At 51.5% G+C, this 12,632-nt stretch overlaps 1 protein-coding gene across 1 annotated transcript; it reads right to left on the bottom strand.

Annotated features, from left to right (window-relative positions):
* Positions 1–1,734: 1,734 nt before the first annotated feature.
* Positions 1,735–10,086, bottom strand: SMIM3 (small integral membrane protein 3). Its single transcript, XM_024217063.3, has 2 exons — positions 9,888–10,086; positions 1,735–4,052 (listed from the first exon to the last, which is right to left on the bottom strand). Exon 2 carries the CDS (start codon positions 4,039–4,041, stop codon positions 3,856–3,858), a length of 186 nt encoding a protein of 61 aa, XP_024072831.1. The 5' UTR covers positions 4,042–4,052; positions 9,888–10,086; the 3' UTR covers positions 1,735–3,855.
* Positions 10,087–12,632: the final 2,546 nt, after the last annotated feature.

Raw genomic sequence — 12,632 nt, 5'->3', positions numbered from 1 at the left:
CTTGGCCTTCATAACATCCACTGGCAAGGAGTTCCACAGGTTGACTGTGCATTGTGTGAACAAATACTTCCTTTTATTGTTTTAAACCTGCTGCCTATTAATTTCATTTGGTGACCCCCTAGTTCTTGTGTTATGAGAAGGAGTAAACAACACTTCCTTATCTACTTTCTCTTCACCAGTCATGATGTCATCACAAATAAATCCTCTAGAATGACCATGGATTAAACATTGTTTCTAGTGGAGCTGCCATACCGTTGCTATGGTAACTCAGTAAATACCCAGTGTTACCATAGTATCGAGGTCTCCTTCATGGTAAGCAGGATGCTGATCTCGTCTCATTTAAGCAGCTGTATCGCTCCTGTGGCACAGATCACTATCCGCTGGGACTGTGGCCCCAAGACTGTGTTAGAGCCCAGGTGGCATTTCCCAACAACTGTGGTGCCTGGTGTACATCTAATTCCCACTGCCCTGAGCTGCATGGAGAACAGACATGTTATGCCCAGGATTGGAAAGTTCAGACGTTCCAAAGCCAGGGGTCCACAGGATTGAGTAGCAGTGGGAAACACAGATGTTAAACCAAGGTCCTCTCTGCTCATTCCTGGTCACTGTCCAGGTGGAGGCTAAAGAGGCCATGGGATAACTCCAGCCTCCTGGCTAAACAACATGAGAGCTGTTGCTTATCATGTAATGGTAGCTGTGTGTCCCCTGTGCAGGCCTGGCCTAACTCATTACTTTGTAAACTAAAATGCTTTGAAACCCTCTGGAAAGGAGAATACGCCAGTGCATGGCGCAGAGCGACTAGGAGTCCGGACTCTAGGGTTCCGTTCCTGCCTCTATCACTGACTTTGGACCTGATTCTCCATCGCCTTGTACCTCATGCTGTCATTCCCATGGTGCGAGCACGCTGCACTGCCTGTACTGCCGCACAGTCCACAGGTGCCTTCAGGCCAGCACCTCGTCAAGCTGCACTGGAAAAATGCTACCCAGCCTGAGACGATTCTGCCGAAAGAACATCAGCAGTGGAATGTCCCTTTCCAAGCTGCATCACTGTATCGTCAGCATTTTTCTATCTCCCATTAGCACCTCTGAGGGCAGAAACAGGATGTAGGTAAAGGTAACAGCTTCCCACTGCCTCTCTGTGGTCTCAGAAACCTGCAAGCTTCCACCGCTTTCCCACACCACAGCCTTATGACTTAGCCCCGTCTTGTGTTTGCTCACGTAAAGCTGGTTTCAAACTCAAGATGTAAACAAAAGCCCTGCACCAAGAGCCATGCTGTGCTTCACGCAGTGAGGTCGTGGTGGTCACAAGATGTCTGGGGAGAGGAGCAAGTTCTACAGATCAGCCTGAACATGAGAAAACAAAACCTCATGCTGCAGCACCCCAGCAAGCACTTTGCGTACCATGGCTTTGTCTGGTTTTTGTTAAGAGTTCTGTGGGATTTTATCTTATCCGTTTGTTTTCCATCTGACGCTATTTACTTTAAGCATATTCATTTCTCTTTTTGTAGCTGTACCTACCTCCGTAACGCGGTGCGCTGAGGACATACACAATCTGTTACAGAGCACAGAAGAAGAGATGGTCCATGCCTCGAGGAGTTCCCCATCTCACACATCAACAAAACCAGGGCCATGGCTCAGGACAGGCAGGGAGTGCAGGCAACGCTGCCGGTGAGGTCAGTGTAAGAAGGATTTATGGGCCTTAGCACGGATGGAACATTACGACATCCACACATGTAGAATAAAGTCCATTTATTCTATGGATTGTTGCAATATCACAGCTTACATGATGGTGTAAGCTCACACACGTCCTATAAATACATTTATGTCACGCTTTTCTATTGTACATTGCATTCACCCTCCTGTTCCTTTTTTCCCCCATAACTTTTTCTTGCACCTCAAAAGGTGCAAACTTGGCAGCTTAAGTTTTGGAGTTTTAGTGTCTGGGAAAGCAACAGCCGGCGAGCAATGGCTGCAGCTAGGTACAGCACAGCCAGCTTCTGGGCAGCCTTTCCACACCCGTCCCCCCGCTATTCCCATCTTGGGACGCAGCTCACGAACCCCCGGGAGTGTCCCCTGCTGTTCCGTGCCTGGGTCCAACACATAGTAGGGCCAAAGCGCTCTTGTCTTGAGTTTTCCCAGTCCTTGGCCTCCCTCTCCTGGGCACTGGCTGCCAACTGTACCAGAGTACGCAGAGCTTTTCCACTGCACAGAAATACCCCCCCCAAGAACAAGGTGTGCAAACTCACTGCAGTGGTGCTTTAAATGGCTTGTGAGCCGGTTCTCCCAGTGAGAAGGGGGAGTGCACTGCCCTGCTAGCTCTAATCCATCCCTTTGCACTCACATACCTTGGCCCCGTTTAGGAATGTTGTGTCCAAGCAGTCTCAGCTGCCCGTTACAGGTGAGGATAAAATAACCCTGTGCTGCCTTCTAGCTTTGAGTCTAGAACCTATATCCAGAGGGTGGACCCAATCCAGACTGGCTGCTGAGTACTAAGAGGGGGGCTCACTTCTTCCCCCCTCACTGCACTTTCTCTCTGTGCGCTGGCTTGGAATTTGCATTCTCCTGTTTCGTTAACCATTTCCTCCCCGTCTTTGGGCAAGGAAGAGCAGAGGGGCTGCAGGAAAACTACGGGGCTTGCGCGTGTTAAGGACATGGGGGGGGTCTTCAGCAGTGGTTCGCATCCAGCACGGATTTACCCTCTGGCGGCTGGGGAGAGTCTGTGTACCATGAGCCCAGCTCCCAGCGGCCGGGTGTCCCTCTCACACAGAGCACCATAGTAACGGACTCCATGTTGGCAATCTCTGGAGAGAGGTCAAAGGCTGAACGGACCACCCAGACTGAACAGGCCCCGCAGCCCTGGAATAGGGGCCTCTCTAGAGCAGGGTGGAGGCATATTGCAACCTGGGACTGATCCCGGCTGGACCCGTTCAGCGGGTGCCAATCTAGCCCTTTCATTACAAAGATATTGAGAAACCAAAACAAGGTGACAAGCCCAGAAAAGGGGTGACTGGCTGCCTGGGGATGATGCTGTGTCACTCCCAAGAGCTGTTAGCCAAAGGGCCTTCCCCTGAAACCACACCTAGTACATTTCTGGTACAATTACACCATATGCCTGCAACAAGCAAGACTGACACGGCTGCGATTGGCCCCTTCACTGTCCCACGGCCTTGCAAACCCAGAAGCCAAATGCACCCCCGTTTTTGCCACCTTACATGGATCCCCTCCCCCCATGCCAAATAAATTACTTTCACTGAACCCCACTTCCCTTCCTTGTTCTTCTCCAGTGCCTGGGGGAGCTTGGGGCATGCAGATGGGAGATCCCAGCTGTGAGGCACCAGAGGTCACCAGCCCCTGCCCTCGCAGCGAGGGAGAGCGGCCCGGCGCGAGTCGCTCAACGTCCAAAGCGACCACATCTGGAAACCATTTCGACAGCTTTGCTCTCAGAAGTTGAACGTTTCCTTTGCGGCGCCTGGCCTGCTTCCCTGTCATTTCCGAGTAGCTCGCCGGGTAAATACGAGGGGGCCATGAAGCGCATGAGGTGAAGCCCAGACAGGGGCATTCTGGGCCTCTGCAGCCACTGAGCGGGACTCACCCATCCAGACTCCAGAGAAAGCTTTGTCACCAGTCGGAGTGGGTGACTAACCCAGCTCCCTTGGGTGCATTTGGGTGATGCACAGGGAGTTCTGGTCCCAGGAGTATCAGCCTGTGCTTCCTGCCATGTCCTGGCTGGCACGTTGGTCCCCACCCCTCCATGGTGCTGCCTCATATGGAGTCAGCTCAGGGAGCTGCATGCTTCGCCCACTGTCTTTTCTCCAGCGTGGCCTGAGGGAGGCCAGCCGGCCCCGGGCTCTGTTCTCACACGACCCCGTTGTGTATGGGGTGAGTCCGCACCCTGTAGATGATGACAGCCGTGGCCGGGCACAGCACCATGGACGTCATGACCAGGATGGTGGCCAGGATGATCAGCACGATGACCCAGATGTCCAGGATGTGCTTGGGGATGGCAGACATGGTGGGATTTGGGCTGCTAATGACTTCCATCTTCCTCCTTTCTGCCACAAAAAGTAAGAGTTACGGATAAAGCAGGACACAGAGCAGTGCAGTCCAGAAAAGACCCTATAGTTATATATCCCATCCCTCTCATCTCCTCTTCCCCACTCACCCCATGCCTTTCCCCTCCCCTCTCCTCCATGGTTCCCCCCATCCTACCCCCTCCTCACCTTCCCCATCCCATCGCTAACCCCCTCCCTCCTCTCATTTACCCCTGGCACTACAGAATCACCAACCGTCTCTTTCCATCTCACTCCCGGCCTTTCCCAACCTAGGCTGAAAATACAACTTTCCTCCTCTGGTTTCTCAGGTCACATTAAGGCCTAAGCCTCCTCCACCCCCCACTTTGCTCTTTTTATTATCGACAGCAATAGAGCAGGGCCACAAGAAGACGAAATGGCCTTTCGGGTGAGATTTTCAAACCCTACCCTGCATGTCTGGAGCTTGTCTGGTGCTGCTGTCTAATGTATTTGGAAACCCTGCGTAAGTTTTAAACTTTTACAAACTTCAGCGCTTCAAGGTACGTCCTTGGCATAATGTATGACTTTTGCAGGCATCTGTATTTTGAAGCACTCTGTGCAAGGCAGACGTGGCAGAAATGTAAACTCGTGAACTCACATTTCAAACAAAGAAGCTTGGTTTGATGCTTAGAGAAGGGGGCTGGGTGCCAGGAGCCCTATTTCCAGCTCTTCCATTGACTTGCTGTGTGGCACTGACTAAGTACCTTACCAACTCTGTATATACATATATAATAAATGTATGTAACTCCATTTACCCGCTGTTAAGTGGCCCTTGCAAAGCTGCTGTGAGGCGGCCCAGCATATGCAAGGCTTGGATAAAAGCCGCTGTAAAATACTAATTGTTAATTATTTATTATTATTATATGACTTGAGAGAACAAAGCAGCGACCCAGGCATTCTGGCCAGTTATACAGTGATGTGTGCATTGCTGAGTGGAAATCTTTGAAATTAGTGAGAAGAAGAGCTCTGTGTAGCTCGAACGCTTGTCTCTTTCATCAACAGAAGTTGGGCCAGTAGAAGATTTTACCTCACCCATCTTGTCTCTCTAATATCCCGGGACCAAAATGGCTACAACAACCCTGCACAGGAGAAATTCAGCATCTGACTACCACAGTATCAGTATAGATATTGTTTTAGGCTGGGAGTTTCAAATGAGACTAGGGGAGTTAGGTGCCTAAATCCACCATACAGTCAATGGAAGTTGGGTACCTAATTCCTCTAAGCACTTTGGAAAATCGCAGGTTTAAACTCAAGGCCTTGGCTGCCAGTGTCACGTCTGTTTGCTCTGGGGATTTCCCTGGGGAATCAGAGATGGACGGTCCAACCAATGCTCTCCATCTTGGAGCTACTTTTCTAGCTTCTCTGCTGGGTTCTGACAACACCGGGCTGTAGGATTCATGCTGTGGCATCTTCCACTGGATTCTGCTCCCTTGAGGCATCTCTCTTCCCATAATCGTGGCTGTCTGAGTCATGGAGTTAATAGTTTAATTACCAGAAAATCGTCAGATGACACCATCAGTGTGTGGTTTATCTTTCTGGTCTTTTATCCACCCCCGCACTGTCTGCTCCTCTTTCATGTCTCTTCAGTCAACTTCAGAGTGTGCTAGTCTGCAGAGCAAACCTTTCCTCTGCCTCCTCCTTCCTTCTGCAGAGCTTTCTCAGAGCTGAGCCCAGGGTCTGGGTGTTATCTTGTTCCCAGAGCTTAGTGGAGCAGCCGGACAATCTCTCTCTCTCAGGTCCTTATCTGGCCCTCATCATCATTGCATGTGAGCACCTCACACTCTTTTAATGCATTTATCCTCCCACACCCCGGTGAGGTAGGGCAGTGCTGCATTCCCCCTTTGACTGATGGGAAACTGAGGCACTGAGCAGCTAAATGACTCACCCAAGGTCACACAGAGAGTTGGTGGCGGAGAAGGGAATTGAACATGAGCCTCCCGGTTCCTAGGTTAGAGTCCTAACCATTGGACAGCCCTTCCTTTCTAAACGGGAGGGTCGGGGGAGGGGGAGAGGACATTCAAAGTAGGGCCCAGCGAACCTTTGTTTAAACAGAACCAACCATGACAAAGACCTGTCTCTGGGGTTCTCTGATCCATCTGCTTATGAACAATCAAGGTGTGACGGAATGAGCAGAGCTGTTTGTAATTCAATCCTGAGGGATGTAGGTGACGTTTGTTGGTGTAAGGGCTGTTACGCCAGCTAGACTGGTCTTCTGAGAGGGGACTGAGTCACTGGCTCTGCTCCCAGTCCCCCCCAGGAGCCCCCATCCTTCCCCATAGAGCTGCAGGTAATGAGAGACCAGGAAGGGGAGAGATGTGTCTTTCCCAAGCTCTGAGCAAACACATTTCCCTGGGTGAGCCCGGGGCCCAGACCAGGCTTCACCCACTCCTGCATCACACACCTGTCTACGAAGGATGTGGCTGGAAGGGAGGAGTGGTTGAAATTGGCATGTGAGTGATGCAGGTCCATGCGCTTCCATGTGGCAGGGGAGAGGCCTCCTTAAGTCATCAGCAGGTTCAGGCGTGTTTCAGGGCAAGAATTCACTGGCACGTTTCAACTTACGTTAAGAGCTACTCTCCCAGCATAGTGGGGGCTGCGCTCAGCAAAGACGACCTGCTCTGTGCCCCAGCCCACCCAGAAATGCAGTGGGGGCTGAGTCAAAAACAGACCCCTGGGAAGAACAAGCTTCTAGGTGAGCAGCAGAGGAAAGTTACCTTGGTCAAGGTGTAGATCTAGTAACCCCGGGGGTGACAAATGGTGCACACACTTAGGGGCTGATCCTGCAATCCGTACTCATGTGAGTGGTCCCAGAGAAGTCCGTAGTGCCAAAAAGGGCGATTAGAGGCTATGGCGGTGGGCTTTCTAAGTAGGTATCAGTCTGGGAGAAAATATATGTCCTCGTTTGCCGTCTCAGTGATGCGCCTTGTCCATCTCAGATGGCCCAGAGACACAGCTCTGATTCTCCTCCCCCTAGGGGAGAGTCCGTCCCGGGTGGGCACTGAAAACTCATTCCGTTTGAGGTGTGTGGGTGAAATGCACAAGCCGATCTCCCTCTCCAGTGCATGTGCTAGTAAATGTTGGCCACCTCGGGTAATCCCAGGGAGAGAGCGGGATGGAATTATTTTGGCCCAAGCTCTAAATGGATCCTGTTATTTCTGTTCCCAGCTCTATAAATATGGCACGTGCACCTCCCGGCACAAACCCTCTAATGGAGCCCTGGCTGGCGCCCTGCGTGCCATGGCACTCTGGAGCTTTCTCTCTGGTGCTGCTCAGCAAGGACTTCCACTATTGCAGGCGCTTGTCGTCACACGAATACCAGCAAAGGTAGGGCAGGAGGAACCAAGCCTTAAGGGCCCTGCAGATAAGAGCCGTAATCTCAGCTAATGCTGGGGACGTTAGGTCAAGGCTCATGCAGATTCAAAGGACAGGCTGCACCCACAGCAGAGCCTTGAAGGGATTTCTGGAAACACGGGCTGTTTATGCAACCACCGGGTCGGGTAATTGCTGCAGTACAGCACATTCGCCCTCTGCGACATGAGTGCTCATTACTGCTACGATCCCACCAGCACTCGGCTTAGAAGCACAGAGGTTAAAGATGGATGAGGCCTAGAATGTCATCCAGTCCTTCTCCACTGTCCCTGCTTGGGGCTCAAGACCAAGATTCAGTGGCACTGTATTTGTGTCCGAACTGCCCCAATACCTATCTGCCCATAGTGTAGTTTTATGATTTGCCTAAGGAAACACCCCATAGGAGAGCAGGACCCACCAATTTTTGAAAATGGTGCTTGTGGCAAAAATGCATACTCAGTGGAGCACCTAACGTGCGCAGTTCCTGCAACCGTGCATGCAGCTGTGGTAATGTGCGTGCAAATGGACAGACACCTAGATGGTCATTTGTAGGTGCATTTACTGTGATCCCATGCACACGGGTGGTGATGGAGCATGCCAATTAGGCTCCAGTTTGGCCAGGCTTAATTCTGAAAATGTTGGGTTAAGTGGCACCGAGCAGGGTACATCCCTGTGCTGTCAACTTTGGCGATCTGGGTTCGAATCTTAGCCTGCAGTAGGTTAAAAAAAGTAATGAAGGTTGGTGGCCTTAGTTTAGTGCCCACTGGATGGGTATCAACATCACCACTCGAAACAACACGTGGCACAACTAATTCAGCACTCTGTGCTCTGCACTGGAATAACAAGGACTGAGATGCATAGGCAGAGCTGAGAGAGGTGAACGGTTTGGAATAAATAGAGGGTGGGGCAGGTTAGAATAAATGTCCATTGCCAGAATGGGGCACTTGCCTAAAATGCCTGATTCCAGCCAGCGCTGCCAGCCCCTCGCTCTCCTGGGCGCTGGATCTCACCCCAGTTTATAAGATATTCAATGTCACCAGGGAGGAAGCAAGCTGCACTTAGGAACAGATGTCCCTTCCCCTTTGTCTGGGGTGAGGGCGGGGCCCCAGTGGGAGAGGTCAGGGCAGCTTCCTACATTCTGTAGCACAGTTCTGATTAGCGAGGTTTTGCACCATCACGCTCACCCACTCCCAGCCCTAGGAAGCCACATGTCAGAGGGTCTATTCCCCACCTCCAGGGTGTCTCTCCTGTCATTATCCACTGTTCTGCTCTCACTCCCCCAGAGGTAGCCTGGTATCCCAGCTGGGCTGTATAACAAACCCTGAGCTCCGTAAGGACACACGACAAGGAGACTTTTCTTTTCAATTCTTTCACCTTAAACTTCTGTTCATTAATTCCCCCCCCGTCCCCTCTCGCCCTTCAATTTAGAGAAGTATCTGAGGAACATCGCAGGCTGGGCTTATTCTAACTCCCCAAAGGATAAGGTGGCGATTGCTGACGCTGCCCATTTTGTGGAACGGGTCGGTAACCAGTTTTACTGCTAGCTGCTCGAATGTCAGAAAGAATTCTATCTGCAGGGAGCTAATTTCCGTCATGTGCTTTCCCCACTCCAGCGCTAACACCAAAGCACTTATGCCAGGGACAGCGAGGAGAGCTGCTCTCATGGCAGAAGGCTGAGAGATCCCAATGCCAAAGCAGCCATCATCCAATGCCATATCAGGGCCAGCAACCCTGGTCTGGAAATAAACCTACAGCAAAGGCAATAGACTAGATTCTGATTTCATTTATGCTGGTGTCCATCACTCACTTACTCCAGGACATGTGAAAGTGAAGGAGGATCTAGCCCAGGCGGGTTAAGGCTGCTGCCGGAACAGGAGCAGCGACTTTCTTAACTTTTGAACTTTCATCTGTAATCATCTTTCAAAGATGGTTCAGGAATAAATTAGTCACTTTTCCTGAAGCATGGGGGGAGGGGGGGACGGGACCAGGGACTATCTGACATGGAGGCGCACGGGGGAACTAAGGACCAAAAGCTCCCGTTCATCCTGTAGCTCTGTCTCTTCAGTGATTCGGCTCAGAGAGAGGGAGGGAGGGATAGCGAAAAGGGGAAACGCAGTGACCGCAGAATGAGGCAAAAGCAAAACGTCCTGATAAACAGGGAAGACATGGACACACAGAAGAGATGAGAAAAATCACATGTCTGCCCCTCACTGTTGGTGGCTAAAGATCTCAGCAAAAGCACACATGCACCCAGGCTTTTCCTTTCTGGCATGAGTTGTGTTTTCAGAAGGCAGGACTGGACTAAGAGACTCTCTCAAGCTACACTACTTGGGAGATTAATCAGACCCTCCTGCACTTGAGCGTGTTTGAAATTCAGGGGCCAAAGCCAAATTTTGCACCTGGAGATCATCTCTAAGAACAAGACGCTGCTGTGCTTAAAAGCTAGAGAAAGAAAGAGCTAATAGTTACCTGCTGGCGTCCTGGGAGCTCGGCGACTAGAGGACTCCTTGGGAAGAAGACGAGAGAGACTCAGACCGTCTTCCAAGATAGCGAGCAGACAACTTTCCCAGCCACCACGCTGAACCAACACGCTGGCTCGTAATTCTCTGTATAAGAGAGGAAGATCGGTCCAGCCCTTCTGAGTCTTGACTCCGCCCGTCTGCCTGGAAGCCCAGAGTGTGTGTGTGTGGGTGGGGAGACACAGTGCGTCTATGAATCTCTCTCTGGTTAGAAAGCTGCTGTGTGCAGTTATGTGCAGCTCTCTGCCCACACCCTCTCCAGGAAGAGGGAACGTACAGTCTGGTTGAATGGCCTTTGCCTCACTCACTAATAAGGGAGTCTTTGTTTGCCGCCCTCTGGCTCAGCGCTGCCCAGTGCCCATGTACACGCCAGGAAAGCGCGCACACGGTTTAAGGCAGTGGTTCTCAACCACGTACTCCTGGGGGTACACAGAGGTCTTCCAGGGGGTACATCAACTCCTCTAGATATTTGCCTGGTTTTACAACAGGCTCCAGAAAATGCATTAGCGATGTCAGAACAAGCTAACATTTCATACGGACAATGACGTGTTTATACCGCTCTATATCCTGAAATGTCAGTACAATATTTATGTTCCAATTGATTTAGTTGATAATGATATGGTAACAATGAGAAAGGCGGCCATTTTTCAGTAACAATGTACTGTGACACTTTTGTATTTTTATGTCTGCGTTCGTAAGCAAGGAGGTGAAACTTGGGGGTACGCAAGCCAAAGCAGACTCGTGAAAGGGGGACAGTCGTCTGGAAAAGCTGAGAGCCAGTGGTTTAAGGGTTCTGGCTGCTGTGGTCAGCGTGAAGGCAATGGTTGTCAGGAACTGGGGCAGGAGGAGCAACCAATCAAAGGTTTAAAAGTCATGGATCCTGCTGGCCCCAAGTCCTTCCTGCAAATCCCAGCACCTCTTCCATTGTTCCTACCCCATCCCTGCAAATCCCGCTGCTCCCCTTCCACCCTGTGCTCCAGTCCCAGGCATCCTGCACTGACCAGGGGTCTGGTATTTCCCAGCCACTTGCACCTGGAGGAGCCCTTGTTCTCCAAACCATTTCCTTGCTATTCCTTTGGAAATTTAAAATGAAAGAAAGTAAGTGTACCAGGGAGCTCGCTGCCAAGCCCGAGACCGAAGCAGAGAGGGCCAAGGACCGTCTGCTCATCTCGGGCTGCTTCTCCAATGCCAGGCGCGGTGAGTCTAGTGGTGCTAGGAGGAACCACCTATTGCATCCACGCTGAGCACCACCGGAGCCGGTCCCTTCTGTGCTCATTCTCAGGTGCTGCTGGAAATGTGGGGACCCTGACTGAACTGGTAGGACCTGCGGCAGCACCGCACCAAGTCCCTTGTGGAGAGGGCTGCGGCTAAGCAGGAGTTCCTGGGCAGGGCCGGCTCCAGGCACCAGCGCAGCAAGCAGGTGCCTGGGGCAGCCAATGAAGAGGGGCGGCACGTTCAGTTCTTCAGTGGCGGGTCCCTCAGTCCCTCTCGGAGGGAAGGACCTGCCGCCGAATTGCCGCCAAAGAATGCAGCGGCGCAGTGGAGCTGCCGCCAAAGTGCCGCTGGAGCCGGCCCTGTTCCTGGGGGAGCTGGGAAGTCCTGGGGAGGGAAAACAGACTGAAATTCTGCAGGAGAGGAGGGGGTGACACCACACTGAGTTCCCTGAGAAAACGGAGACATGTTCTTGGGTCGAGGACTCTCCATAGCCAACCATTCTGCCAACCCCCAAGCATGCCCCATCCCCCAAAACCATAATTTTTAAAAACATGTCATAAAGCTGGGTTCTTCTTCTCTGGTGCCCAGGAGTCCTATTCCCAGGCCTTCCTCCACAGCCAAAAGGGCTAGAAACGTCCCTTCTTTTTACACAAGAGCTGACGCCTGCATGGAATCACTTGTCTCCGGGAGCTGGGGCGATACGAAACGCAAGCCTGACCCTCAAGTCACGGGAATGGGCAGTTCTGAGTCAGCACGTGGGGTTTCCCAGTGTTCTGGGACACATTTGTTTTGCTAAGATTTGGCACGCAGCTCAAGATCCTGACTGATTGTGACAAAAAGGCCAGCTTTGTTCCTGAACCCCGATGGAATTTTCCACTACCCTGGGCGATACGAAAGGCCAAGGGGAAAAAAATCCATCCATTCCTGCTGCCTCCAATCACTAAAATGGAGAGTCAAAACCAAACCAGAAGAGCACCTCCACTTTTTGCAGCCACTCTTCTGTAAAACACAGCGAAGCAGGGCTTGAGAGCAGCCTACAAACATGGGGAAGGTGTAAACACCGGGGAGTGAGAGGGGTTGTTTGGGGTGGTGCCTGCGAGAATAACTAGGAGCTAATAGGTTGAAAGGGAAAAGTGAGGCTGATAAGCATCCTGCAGTGAGATGTTGTGAGCTAGTCTCCAGAGGGAAAGGCTGAAAGCTTCACTCCTTGAAACCTTTGCAATTAGGATGCTGGATAATGCACTGCAGGGAACAAGCCTGCAGTGGGAGGGGACTGAATCAGTTAGTAGGGCTTTTCCTGCTCTAATGTCTCTATGAGAATGCCACAGCATGGAAGAGGTACACCTACAAGGGACTATCTATGTGGGGTACTTAGATGCCCATTACCCTAGCATCTGAGCAATTCACAGTCTGTATCCTCACAACACCCCTGTGAGGCAGGGCAGCGCTAGTATCCCTGTTTTACAGGGAAACTGAGGCA

This window comes from Terrapene carolina, unplaced genomic scaffold (assembly GCF_002925995.2).
Source record: "Terrapene carolina triunguis isolate 2854851 unplaced genomic scaffold, T_m_triunguis-2.0 Scaffold629, whole genome shotgun sequence".
Classification (NCBI taxonomy): domain Eukaryota; kingdom Metazoa; phylum Chordata; order Testudines; family Emydidae; genus Terrapene; species Terrapene triunguis.
This window is presented reverse-complemented; position numbering and strand designations above follow the sequence as displayed.

What these genes read in the sequence shown, in the direction of transcription:
- SMIM3 (XM_024217063.3), bottom strand. Translation starts at nt 4,041, where the DNA reads ATGGAAGTCATTAGCAGCCCAAATCCCACCATGTCTGCCATCCCCAAG.